The following is a 13,312-nucleotide window of genomic DNA, read 5'->3' on the forward strand; positions in this document are numbered from 1 at the left end:
AAGATTGGAATAAGAAAGCACCCATTTTTAAGGGAAAAAAGGGGGCTCGAAAACTCAAGGCTCTACCTGAGGGACTGAGGTGAGAAGAGCTGAGGTCCTCGTGGGCCCCCGCGAAAGGGAAACCGGAAGGTGGAGACTCCTGGTAGGAAATGATCTGTGATCCTGGCAGCTGACAAACGCATCTAGCAGTGATGCTTATATTAACATCAGTTGCTGCCTGAAGAGCCTGCCGCTCCATGTAGCCTTTGGATTGGCTGTTCCTGTTAGAAATAAGGCTTGAGGCTCCGAGGGAGACTAATGTTAATGCTTGAAACAGTAAGAGAAAGGCTTAACATAGAGACGTCTCCTGCTTCCAGCCTGTCTGCCACAGCGCGTCAAGAGTGACACGGGGGACAGCAAGATGTCCCGTGAGTCAAGGTGCTTGCCGCCAAGTCTGATGATCTGGATTTAATTCCTGGAACTCACATGGTTGAAGTAAAACACTGACTCTCACAGGTTGCTCTCTGCCCTCCACACACAAATAAGCAAGAGTGAAAATAAAACAAACACCATGCTTTCACTCTGTCGAGTTGCCCTAGATTAGCCAGGTTGCAAAGCCAGTGTCCAATGCCCTCTGTGGGGAGCTTAGGCTCCCTCCCATGTTGTACCTGCCTCTGACACTGTACATGAATAGCCGAGGCTGAGTCGAAGTTGCATCCTAAGCCTCTCTCTACTTACGAGTTCCCTTGACCTCGAATGCTTTGCACTGAAATGGTACCAGGGCATCTGACTCAGCAGACTGATGTCCATCCCACCTATGGCCTAAAGCTTGCATTAGCCTTTCAGACCGGGAACCTATAAGACTCAGCCAGATCCCCTTTCAGCCCTGGGTGTGTGTGGGGGGGGGGGCAAACCAAACACCATGCGTGCACATGTGTATTTACAAGATTCGTTGTCCAGTGTTCAAGTGCTGCTGTCAATTGCTCTGTACTGGTGGGCAGTATTTTACCCATTGGTGCGTTCATGCTTACGAAGGGGTTATTGGTATTTATTTTAAAGGTGCTAGATTTAATTTGGCTATACGGTTGTAATACTTAACCTTGAGTTCCCCACAAGCACGGCACTATTGCTGTTTTCTTTTCTTTTTCTTTAATTTAAGAAAATGTACTTAATAATGAAACAGCTGATGAGGAACGCTTTTCTACTGGGGTCCTGTCTGAAGCCTTGTAGCACTGAGCCACTAAAATGTTCACTGTTCTGTGCTTTTAAGCAAAATTTCTATTGTAATTAAGGGAAATCCAGAGAGAAGAGGGAACGAGAGGGAAAGCAAGAGAGACAGAGGCAGAAGAGAGAGAGAGAGAGAGAGAGAGAGAGAGAGAGAGAGAGAGAGACTGTGTGTGCACGTTAGCTATACAATGAGTCTGTTTGACAAAGCAAACAAAAATCTTGAGGTTCAGAATGTCCCACACTAATTTAGCTGTGTGTCACCGTGGTCTAGCCTGTGGAAGGAGAGTTTGAGAACCACCAGGATATTCTAGCCACCTTGAACCTTGCATGGTCTCTGGTGGTGCAGACCTTTGTGAGCTGCAGAGAGAGGGAGAAAAGGCAAGGGACAAACCCATCTTACATGAGAGCTTTCTGGTCTACCTTGTGGAGCACATGCCTCCCTTTCATCTTGAACCCCCGATTCCTCTTGAAGAAATAAAGAAGTCGTGATTGCCGCCATCGGGGGTTCTGACTGCAGCAGGTTATATGTTGAAAAGGGGACCCCAACTTCAGACCAGCACATTGTGTCCTCACCTGGTGGTGGCTGAGACTGCCCTTGGTGTAGCCGAGGCTCCCGTCATTCCAGGGAATAGTTGCATCCATGGAGCACAGAAACACGCTTCTGACTTCAGCCCATCTTTCCCTGCTGCGAAGGCTGTCAGTAAATTGCAGGTTCACACCAGCTGCCTCATCCGTGCGCTCTCCCATGGCTTCTATGTGGCTGTGACACACAGCACATTGCTTATGTGAGGCCTCGTTTTTATTTGTTTGTTTTCACACCAAAGTTGAACAGCCGTCAAGAGATGTGTGCTGCATTTCTTCAGAGCACTCACTGCAGTGACCCTGAGCTAGAGAGCAGGTCACAGGGACCTGCTGGGACCACTGGGTCCTATAAATCTTGAACACCATCTGTCAGTGTATCTCAGTTCAAGAGGACACTGTTTTCTACCCTGCCTGGAAACATGCAGAGCCCAGTTCACGATCGTTAGCTCACTTGGGCGGACACATTTATCGGTGTCCTGTGTTGTTACGACAAAAGTGGAGAATGCAATGTGCTGTATAACATTTATTGATTTTTCCCTGAGCTAAAAGTAAAGTTTTTCAGATGTCACCTTGGAAACATCTGTGACTTTGGCATGTAGGGGTCCATAAAGCTTCCTGGATTCATTACCTAAACTAAAGTCGGACTGGGGACACAATGGCCACAATGACAGTTTCAACTAGGACAGGCCTGCAGATCTCCTGAGGAAGTTGAAGGATTCTGTAGCTATCTACCTGAAACCATAGCCCTTTACAAAGCTATCAAGATGATACAGTAGACTGCCTGAAGGTGAGGTCAACGCAGAGAATCATGGGTCTTCTCCCATCATGCCTTCTCTTCAAGGTCAGATTATGGCTTTAGAACCAACCTCTTTGCTTCCTACCCCTAGGCCCATCTACAATGTCTCCTTGGCCTCCCTAACTTCATTGTGAGTGTGTCTCACCAAGGCCTTTCTCTAACACAAAATTTGTGATTCAGTATCTTAGGGCATGGCTGGAGTCTGCACTTCTAGACTCCTAGCTCATCCAAAGCGGCTTGCTGATCTGTGTTCCCCGTAGTAAGAGCTTAGTGAAAGGTCAAGACCAGACCAGATACCATGGCGATGTAGTTCACACACGAGCTCTGCTGAAGATGCTAAGCCTGCAGCCGGCAGTTGGTGAGTGGAGGGAGATCGGTCTTCCCCAAGTCTCTACCACAACTGCACAGAGCAGGGCATCTTAACTTGGATTGCCCATTAGAATCACTCGGGGAGCTCTTAAGAGCTCGCCAAGGCCAAGGCCCAGCCCTGACCAATTAGGCAGAGTTCCCTGAGTGATTCTAATGTGCAGTCTGGGCTGAGGAACCACTGGCGTAAGGCATTAAAACGCCGTTCAAATACAGCTTCTAATACAGCAGTCAGAGCACACGCTGGCTGCAGTAACAGCAGTGAACGCATTAAGAAGGTTCAACGTGCTACTTCACATAGCAGGACGAGTGTCTGTTACTTACATCTCATGCCAAGTGTAAGGTAAAGCAGAGCTGTGAGAAAGTTCCCAAGGGCGGGTTATGGTGCAAACAAAGCAGAAGTTGGTATCGTGGTGCATTGTGTTGGTCAGTCAGTGCCGCCTCTTCTCACAAGGTCCATAAGTGCCACTGTCTTATAGCTTCAGATCCCTCTGGGAAATCACTCCTGTCCTAGAAAATATGGAAGAGACTCATGGGTCTAGCCTGGACTCATGGGTCTAGCCTGGACTCATGGTACCAGTTGCTGTGTGTTACTTCTGATAGTCACAGCCCATTGACTAGACCCTAGACATACACAGAGCCATAGGCAATGTAGGCTAGAGGAATACTCAGAAATAAGAGAGCAGTGTGGCTGGTGATGAGCAGCAAACAGCCTCTTCCACTAACCATGAGGGGTCGACACAGCTACGTGACCTAAGCTCTTTCCTGTGTGAAGAGCATGTGGACTGTGTAAGCCTTTAGAACAAGTGAGAAAGAAATGATCAGTGAACATGTCTAAGCTCATGGCCTGGAAGAATTTTAAAACACTGGAGAGCAGAGGCTATAATGTTCTGCGCTCGCACCCCTCCTGCTTCTGTGACTATTCACGAGGAGCCCAGACTGTTTTCTTTTTTCTTTTCTTTTTTTTTTCTTTCTTTTCTTCGGATCTGGGGACTGAACCCAGGGCTTTGCGCTTGCTAGGCAAGCGCTCTACCAGTGAGCTAAATTCCCAACCCCGCCCAGGCTGTTTTCAAAGCTCATCATCCTCTTTTGCACGGATTGAAATACATAAATGGTTCAAGGACTGTGATCAGTGATACACAACCCTCAGACTTGACTCAGAAACTAGGAGTCTACAGAGCAGTCTGTCCATCTCTCTACCGCCCTGGCCTTGGAGCTACTGGACCTGTGCCTAGATCCAGTTCCGCCTCCAGAGCAAGTGCCCTGCTAATGAGTGATCCATCCCCTCTCCTCACACCATCCTCCTCCATCCCCTCTCCTCACAGCATCCTCCTCCAGTCCCTCTCTTCTTCACAGCCGTCCTCCTCCATCCCTCTCCTCTTCACAACCATCCTCCTCCATCCCTCTCCTCTTCACAGCCATTCTCCTCCATCCCTCTACCTGCATCACCCGTCGTCCACCATGCTGGACCACTCCCAGCAACATACTCCAGCCACAAACAAGGCCCAGAACTCCGATGAGGTCCTCCTCCTTGACCCTCCAGCCACCCCATTTGCTGCCTGTCTGCCACAGACTACTTCCCCACACCATTGACTCCACTCTCTCCAAATGGGTTTAGTTCTACCACCAAGTCTCAAGGTGCTTTCCATGTAGCCACACCCAGGGCCATCCTTCCCTTCCTAACCCAGGGCCACGCTTCTCTTCCTAACCCACACCCACGCTTCTCTTCCTAACCCACGCTATACTCTCTCTTCTCAGCTCATAGGTGTGTCCTTTGTGTGGAGCATGCAGTGGGGTTGGGGGATGGGGGAGCGGTCAGGACTAGCACTGTAAGTTACCCTTAATTGGAACTTTCTTTGGCCAGTGTTTGGGGAGGGGACCGCCATTGCTGGCATCCCTGGTGAAGCAGAGAGTAGAGAGTCCCCATGCAGTCAGCAGAGTTCCTTCTTGATCCTAAAGTCTCCAGCAGCTTCACCTGGAACCAGGCTGTGGGTCTCGATCCTAACCATGAAAACAAGCCACTGGTGTGAACCTCTCATTAGCTCCTTGCTCAGAGCCCTCACCCCGTGTAATCCTTGTTAAACCCTTGTGGGTGGGTGTCATTTCTCTTGCTTGAATGAATCAAGCAGAATAGTGCCTAACTCATTCTGAGTGCCCAGCACGGTCCTAACACCCAAACCGGACAGGGATGCTTTATGAAATCCAAAATAAAATGTCAGCAAATTGAATCCAACAATGCACAGAAAAGCATTCACTATAGTAAATGGGATTTTTCACCAGACTCGGGATGGATTGTCTAAGTAGAGAAACGTGTGTGTAGTGTACAGAATGCACAAAGGGCCCAGGAAGGCTGTGGGTGTTACTGTTGTACTCTATCCAAGGAGGGGAGAGAGAGGTGTGGTGCACAGTGAGGACAGACCTCATCAGCACGGAAAAGAATTGCCCGGGGAGTTCCCAAGTGGCAGGCTGGGGAGAGGAGTGGTCCCCACTTGGGGAACTGAGGTGTGATAGCAGACCTTCAGATTGCCTATCCGGCCACTAGTGTCCAGCACGAGCAGACTGTGACCTCTGGCCTCTGACTCTTAACTCCTATCCTCTGTCCCACCCAGCCCACCTCTGTCGAGTTCTGCGAGTGACTGATAGAAAGCTAGTCTGCAGCCATTAGGCAGGCAGGTATGTCCCCCGCTCTGCAAGGAGACGTCACCCTCTGTCCGGCAAATGGCAAATAAGGAGTAGAGCGGTGACACCGGGAGACTGTAGCTAAGATCCATCCCTGCTGAGCCTCAGCAGAGCCTTGCTTGGGTTCTTCCGGGACACGCAGGCCGCAATCCTCTGGAAAGTAGTAACTGCCGGTGATCTTCTCTAAAGTGGAAGGAAATGCTTTAAAAACTAGAGTTGCACAGGACCCACCCTTGGTTCTCACCACCCACAGCTCTTGCTGGTAGCTGAGGGGTCTCTGAGTCAGGGGCGGAAGGGGTGTTGAGCTGAAGCTGTGGTGCAGAGCCGCATGGTGTCTCTAGAATACGTGACTCCACACAGGTGCTCCACTCGGGGCACTGGAAGCAGGCTGAGCCTGGATCACTGTGTGGGCAAGTGCATCTGTCAGTCTGTCTGCCTCCTAGGAAGGCTGTGAGGAAGATGCAGAGTGTCCTGGTGAGGCAGTGTTAGGTGATAGTGAGAGTCCTTTGAGCCCCATGTCAGGATTTTGAAATAAGCTTTACATTTATAACTCTTCTGATATGAATGTATGTATGCGTGTATGTATGAATGTATGAATGTATATATGTATGTATGTAATGTGTGAATGTATGTATGTAATTTATGTATGTGTGTATGTTTGTGGGGATGCATAAATGCATGCATGTGTGCATGCGTGCAAGCCAGAGTTGTCATTCCTCAGGATGACTACACAAAGGAGGAGCCCATTCCGTTGCATCTCTGGTGTTCTCAGAGGTGTGATTATGGATTCCCTCTCTCTGTCCTTCCTGGTCACCAGCCATCTTTCTTACCTCCTGAGCACCCATGGACGCTCTGGACAGAGCCCTTCGTGGAAACAGAAATAGCAATGCATCATACCATGGTGTAGGCAGTGCAGAGGAGGGTATGTGCCAGCCAAGGGGACACTCCCAGGCAGCAGACAGCTCCTTAGTGTTAAAGTCAGAACTCAGACTCTGACTTTTCCAATGCCTACCTGGAGGGTCCTCTCAGAAGCCACCATTGAACTGCGCACAACTTGGGCCTCAGATCCACCTCTGGGCCCTTCCCTGTACATGCTCTGTTCCAGCTGGGATCCCTCCCACAGACCTCACTTCCTAGAGTCCCTGCAGGACACTGCTTCCAGTGTCCCCCTCACTCTCTCTCTGCCCTGGAGGCAGTTGCTTTGGCTCCTGCTTCTCTATGACCAACCTCTGCTGTTCCACTTCTCCCAGGACCCAACAACCCTTTCTTCCAGCCAACCAGGAGTGGCAGTGTCCTGCTATTTATAACCTTTGCCATTTCTCTACTTCCTTATTGAGTTCCCTTGATGCCCAGGTCCTGCCCAGCCCCACTGAACCACTAGTACAGAGTGGCCCTGAACCTTAGCAGCATTCCTAAGTACACCCCCCCCCAGACGCTCCTGGATTTCATGGGGATGCTGGGATAAGAAGGACTGGCTTGGGGTCATCGACTGCTGAGTTATTCTGCCCGAGTTCAGTTCTGTACCCATGTTTAGCAAGTCTCAGTGACTTCTCCTACACCTGCCTCTTCCCTCAGCTTGTTCCCTCATCTACAAGAGAGCTGGAAAGATATATACCGCACTGTTCTTTGCAGGATTAGAGATAGGGGCACATCTTGGGGAACCTCCATCAGGGACCCGTCTTGCCATCCAGCTTGAGGAACACACACCGAAGGTTGTTGTACCCCCATATGCTCTCTGAAAACTTTGGCCAATTTGAGGTGTGGTGAATAGTGCCAGGGGGTTCTGCCTGTATTTGGTTACTCCGAGGAAGAGTCGTAAAAGTTGACTCTCTTTTGGACTTGTCTGTCTTGGGTTTTAGCCTTTTTAATGGTTTCCGCTGTGTGGCCTGAATGCCATGCATTGGTAGCTTGGTTGTTTCCTGAAGGGTCTGAGTGATGAGCTGTTTAGAGACCTTTGCATCCTGAGATGGATAAACAAGAAGCTCCACTAAAACTATCCAATGTCAGAAATGTAGCCAGATCTACATTTGCAGCTCAGGTGTGATCTCAAGGTAGGAGACCGGAAACTACCCTTTCCCCTAACATCGTACAGCATGGCTCAGAAAACCCTCAACCATCATCAAGAACAGAATAAAGACGAAGGAAGAGACCAGGGCTTACTGAGGGTTCAGTGACTCGCTTAAGGTCACACAGTGTGTTAACAGAAGAAAGCCTAGGACTTCAGGCTTTTAGTTCATATTCCCATTACACCTGTGTGTGAGGGGCCAAGGCGAAGTCTGCAAACAGAAGAGAATCCCTACCTGCTTGTCACTGACCAAACCCCAGCAGGACATGAGGGTGAGGTGGGACAACAGATCCCCAATTTAAACAGTTCCAGGTGACCGCTTTGGTAAACAGAAGCAGACTTGGCACCACTGGGCCATTGGGTAAAGATTTTGTCCATAAATACCTTGATTTCATTTACTAGGTTATCTGGCATATAATAGCATACATTATTAATAGAGTAGCTGAATACTGTCTACTGTACAGGCATAAGCTTCTCGTTGTAAGAGGAGCCTCTTTTACTATGTGCTTTACAACATATGACATTCGTGCTCAGAATATCCTAGCAGGCTTCCACTGACCTTCTGTGGAAATATAGGCTGTCGCTGGCCTGTTCCTTAATCTGGTGTTCTAAGCGTAAGTACATCCTGAAGCAGCTGTGGTTGGCCATGCCTGTATTATGTCTGGATGACTCGTGCATGGAACCTGTGGTTCTGAAACTTTTATTCTCCCCAACTGCCCAAGTTTGTCCACTACCTCCTATGGTGAGTCACGGAGATTTCATCTGCCACCCGAGGCCTTGTGAGCGCTACAACCATGGGACTGTGGTGGAATTCTACTGTGATCCCGGCTACAGCCTCACCAGTGACTACAAGTACATCACCTGCCAGTATGGAGAGTGGTTTCCTTCCTACCAAGTCTACTGCATCAAATCAGGTAAGACTGGAGGCCGCGTCCTTAGGTCCTCCGAGGGCAGCCTTCAAGCTGTGGTCAGACTATGTCCTGAATGGTATCCACTCCCACCCTGTCACGAGCCTCAGGACCAGGCTGTAGAAAGTGACCATTGTGGATACAGGTGGCCTCTGTGAAGGGATTTCAGGCCTGGTACAGAGGGTCAGAAATACTTCTAAAGTGAGTCATAGCCCTGGTACCCTGGAGAAATTCAGCTTCTGCAACTTCTCAAAGCCTCGGTACCACCCGCTGGTATGCAGCCCCATAGGTGTAACCAGAAATATGCACATGGAGCCTGAATGGTGCATGACCTCACTCTCCTCTCCCAATATGATTGTGGGTAAGAACTGACCTCACACAAGTGGAGAGACTGTATACCGGCTCCACTGCCTCAGAATAGATAATATAAGATGGCAAGCCGTCTTTGCCACCGGTTCCAGCATGCCTAGAAAGCGGCCCCATGAAGGAGACCTGGTACCAGCATACACCCTTCTTCTGTTCTTCTGATTCCTGCCCACTCTCTCAAGCGTTTTCCAAACCACAGCCAGGGCTACTGCCCCAATCAGCACTGGTGGTTGAATGCTGCTCTTCTGGGTTCGGAAGTATAATGCTGTGTATCTGAAGGCAAGTAGATGTCATGTGAGCCAGCAAGAGGAGAGGCACTGAGCCTAAGAGAATAACCACTGAGTGGGATCATGGGATGGGATGTGTTGGGAGCAAAAGGAAGAAAATCTACAGCCATGTACCCTTAGTCTTGAATGCCCTTGCGTATCCATCCTTCACCCGAGAACAGAGAACAGTGCTTTGGGCCATGTCAGAACAGACCCAGAACAGGGCCGAAGGACAACTTTCACTCTCTTCCTAAGAAGCAGTTACATCACTGCTTTGTCCTTCGCCGTGTCCTCCTCCTCAGGCTGCAACATGAACATGCAAGTCTACAGCCACCGTAGTGTCTACATGTATATCACCTGCCAGTATGTCTCCAACTCAGAAGGACCCATGCTAGAGATAGGTTTTAGCATTGTGTGGGTCCTAACATGACTTAACCAGCTGTACTGGAGGTAGGGTGTGTCTCTTGAGTCCCAGGAAGTACCTCATGTACCAGATGACCAGGAAAGGGACATGCACCTCATGCCTGGCTCTGTTATCTCTTATGACAGAACAAACGTGGCCCAGTACCCACGAGACCCTCCTGACCACATGGAAGATCGTGGCATTCACAGCCACCAGTGTGCTGCTGGTGTTACTGCTCGTCATCCTGGCCAGGATGTTCCAGACCAAGTTCAAGGCCCACTTCCCCCCCAGGTCAGTGCATCACAGAGCACAGATGAAGGTAGAGCTTAAGGATGGCCTCTCAGGGAGAAAGCACTATGGTGGAGACAGACCCCTCAGTTCGTTAGAGCACGGGACTCTAAATTCCAAGTTCATGGGTTCATGCCCCACGTTGGGCGCCAACTTGTTGTAGTAAATCTCTAATCCAAATATGCCTATGCAAAAATACACAACTTGGTTATAATATTTATAAGTCGTATGCCTAGACTGGGGAGATTCACCACTACACTAATTTATTCCCAACTATGAGATCCCTTGCTACTCATGGCTTCTCCAGGCCATGTGGCCCTGCTCTTCCTTCCATCTTCTTCCTTTCTTGTTCCCTACTCTTCCCTCACTCTCTAAAAATCCAGATCCACCTTCCCCTTCCACTGCCAATCACAGGCTCTAGCCTCTATTTGACCAGTTAAAATGGAGAGAAGGTCCACATGAAATCACATGAGTATGTGATCCAATTGTTGTCATTGGCACAGCTCCTCTTGAGGAAGCAGAATTAACATCAGAATACAGACAGCACCAGGGCAACTCATAATACATCCCTGCTTCCCTGGGCAGACCGTTCTGAAGCAGGCACTGGGGGGAACTGGAGAAGGGAACCAGGCCAAGGATACAAGTTGTGCACACCCCATCAGGAGCACCTCCCATCTTGGTCTACCTGCTGTGGCCCTAAAAGATGACTTGTTACATACCTGGGGAGGAAAAGGTCAGAGATGTGTCATAGCAGAAGTCAGCTAATTGGATAGGAAGCTTCTGGAAGGAGAACAGACCAGAGTGAGAAACCAGAGAAGACCTGGGAGGGGATATGGGTCTTTGGAAGGTGACTTTCGTTCCTCCTCAGCTGCATGAGAGGGCTCTGGTTGGTGTCCTCCTCATGCCAGAGCTTTCCTTACAACTGAGCCTTGTCACCTCACTGCTAAGTCAGTCATCCTCCCATCCGTGAGTTGCCCTCACCATGGAACCTAGTCATCAGAACAAGGAATTTGAGGTTCCTGAGAAAAGGACAATTGTTTGGGCCTTCAAGAAGGAGGAGCCAACTACTCTGTTCCCTCCAACACAACTCTGTCTCCCTCACATCCCAGGAGTGTGGAGAGGGACAGAAGTGACAGCTTCCCTAAGTCCCCACATTGTTGTGGTAGATATTAAAAAATGGCTAAACCTTTTATCCCATGCTAGCTCTGGCACCTGTAGGGCCACATGGCACTGCGGGGTATCTTTATCTCAGAGGTTCCATGCTGCCCCCAACTACTCTCTGACCTAAGCAGTCCACGGGCTGTTCCAGCATGACACCTTGCCATGCTGGTCTCTAGTGTTAGTTCCAGCACTGGTGGATCATATGGAACTAACCATCATTTATCTCTGGTTAGTATCTCTTCTGGTGGTTCTCTGCTAGCCGTGAACTCTCTAGTTCCAGATACCCAGTAAAATCAGGGCTCTAGAAGTCTAGCATGAGCTGGCCTATCGCAGCTCCCTGCCATGCACTCTGCACACGTTCCCCACAACTGCCCCCTCGTAGTCAAAGTATAAACTCCCAACTGCCCAGTGAAATCAGGACTCAATAAACTGCAATTTAGTAATCAGATTTATATGTTAAGTTCTCAATCCAATACATCCACACAATAAACTCATCACCAATTGGTAAAGATATAAACCACCCACCTAGATAAGGTAAATTGACCTATAGAAATCCATCCCTTAAGAAATATTCATAACAACCTGTATCTGTGTAGAGATGCATGGTGAGGATCCTTTACGTCTGCCTCCATGTTGCTTCTCCTCCTTTCTGCCTCTCCCTCTCCTTCTAAAACCTCTGCTCCCGCCTCCCTTCCTTCTCATCCAATGACAGGCCTCGTTTTATCTTGTGTCTGCTCTCACCTGCATGACCATCAACCTACACCCACTCCAGGACAGCCTCATCTCAATTTAGTGCTCCCAATCCTGGCAGCAGAAACATCACAGGTCAGACCCAGCAGGCACGAGCGCTGGGTGTGGGAGGCACTTATGTCCTCTCCAGGCCCTGAGGCTTGTCGGCACCTCCCCGGTAGTATCTCCAAGCCTTTGCTGAGAACCTTTCATTCTCAAACCATCTGCTCTCTGGGTCCTCGGCATTATTATTTATTAATCAGGGGACCGTGTTCTATCACTAAGCAATTATAGTTTCTCAAGAAGGCCAAAGGATCACAGAGAAAAAGCTAGACTACACAGCTGTGATTTATGGTGCATTAGACTTTCAAACGGCCCCCAAGCCATCTTTTTTTTATATATAGTATGCTCAGAAGAGTTTTCCAAGATATAGACTACTAGGGTGTTTTTTGAAATCTTCTCAAGCCTCACTTGATTCTCCTACAATGGCCTCGAGTTGTTTAGGGGAAATGGCGTCATCTGTGCAAACAGAATATGTGGTACTCAGGGGCATGCCAAGGATAGATGGCAGTGTTCTCCGGGTCCCAGGTGTTTGAGATCCAAGTATATCAAAGTCACATAACATGGTTTGAGCTGTGCAGAGGGGAATGTGGCCTGAGCATGAGTCGTTAGGGTGAGAAAGGAGATGAAGGTATCAGCCTGCTCTGGCCTGACATTTTGAAAGCAGGGAGCAAGAAGGAAGTCGTGAGTGAGCCAGAGAGGCTAACGGGAGACCATGGACTGGGCAGAGGAGAGTGAGCATCCAGACACATTAGCATCTCCAGGTTGGAAGCATGCTCTCCCTGCTTCCTGCCTCCCACCTTCTAGGGAGTGCAGGCCTCGGTCCTCTCTTAATTTCTCTGTTATCCTCTCTCTGTGGAGCAGAGAGTCAGTTGCCCTAACACCTATGCTGTTGCAAGATGTTTCAAATAGCCACAGGCTTGAAGCTGTCCCTTTCATGTCAGCGAACACTGTAGGCCAGTGCCACCCCTCCCCCACAAATGCCACGTCCAGACATTGCGTGTGCCCTCCCAGAAGCACTCGGAGTTTTGAGCACCATTACAGCCGAACAGATCACTTCCTCTCCCTGCTGTGTTATTTCTCTGGCCGCATCTTCCAAGTTCAGTTCCCCAACAGAAAGAGTCAAGCTCTAAGCTACTTAACTGCTCTGGCCTCTTCTGGGGCCAGGAGCTGTGTATGGGATCCACGGGGACGAGAGGACCTGCCAGGTTGGTAGCCTGGCTCCCCCAAAACTTTCACAGCAACTGTGCAGGTCCGGCCTGGTCCACGGTGCTGCACTGGGTCTGGGGTGGCCATGAACTGAGTATTTGGAATAGCACAGTCGGAGATGGGAATTAATAGCTCACCTTTTCTGTGCTCTGTTGTACTTTGTCTACCTCTCTGAAAATGGGTGGGGGTGGTTTTTTGTTTTGTTTTTACAGAGAAGCAGCCTAGTAA

The 13,312-nt window shown here is 49.4% G+C and overlaps 1 protein-coding gene and 1 long non-coding RNA gene across 5 annotated transcripts in view; one reads left to right on the forward strand and one right to left on the reverse strand.

The window, feature by feature from the left end:
- Susd4 (sushi domain containing 4) overlaps window positions 1-13,312 on the forward strand; it is a 122,560-nt gene that overhangs the window by 106,313 nt on the left and 2,935 nt on the right. For all 4 annotated transcript variants that reach the window (XM_087580387.1, XM_087580388.1, XM_087580386.1 and 1 more), the window contains exons 6-7: window positions 8,417-8,608; window positions 9,784-9,928. In XM_087580387.1, coding sequence (XP_087436513.1) covers window positions 8,417-8,608; window positions 9,784-9,928 — 337 coding nt within the window. The remainder of the gene's footprint in view (window positions 1-8,416; window positions 8,609-9,783; window positions 9,929-13,312) is intronic.
- Window positions 1,780-11,729, reverse strand: LOC148001850 (uncharacterized). Its single transcript, XR_015635690.1, has 4 exons — window positions 11,669-11,729; window positions 10,645-10,705; window positions 3,275-3,460; window positions 1,780-1,966 (listed from the first exon to the last, which is right to left on the reverse strand). It is a non-coding gene; the product is annotated as an uncharacterized LOC148001850 (long non-coding RNA).

The sequence above is a fragment of the Rattus norvegicus genome, chromosome 13, assembly GCF_021556685.1.
Source record: "Rattus norvegicus strain SHRSP/BbbUtx chromosome 13, alternate assembly SHRSP_T2T, whole genome shotgun sequence".
NCBI lineage: Eukaryota > Metazoa > Chordata > Mammalia > Rodentia > Muridae > Rattus > Rattus norvegicus.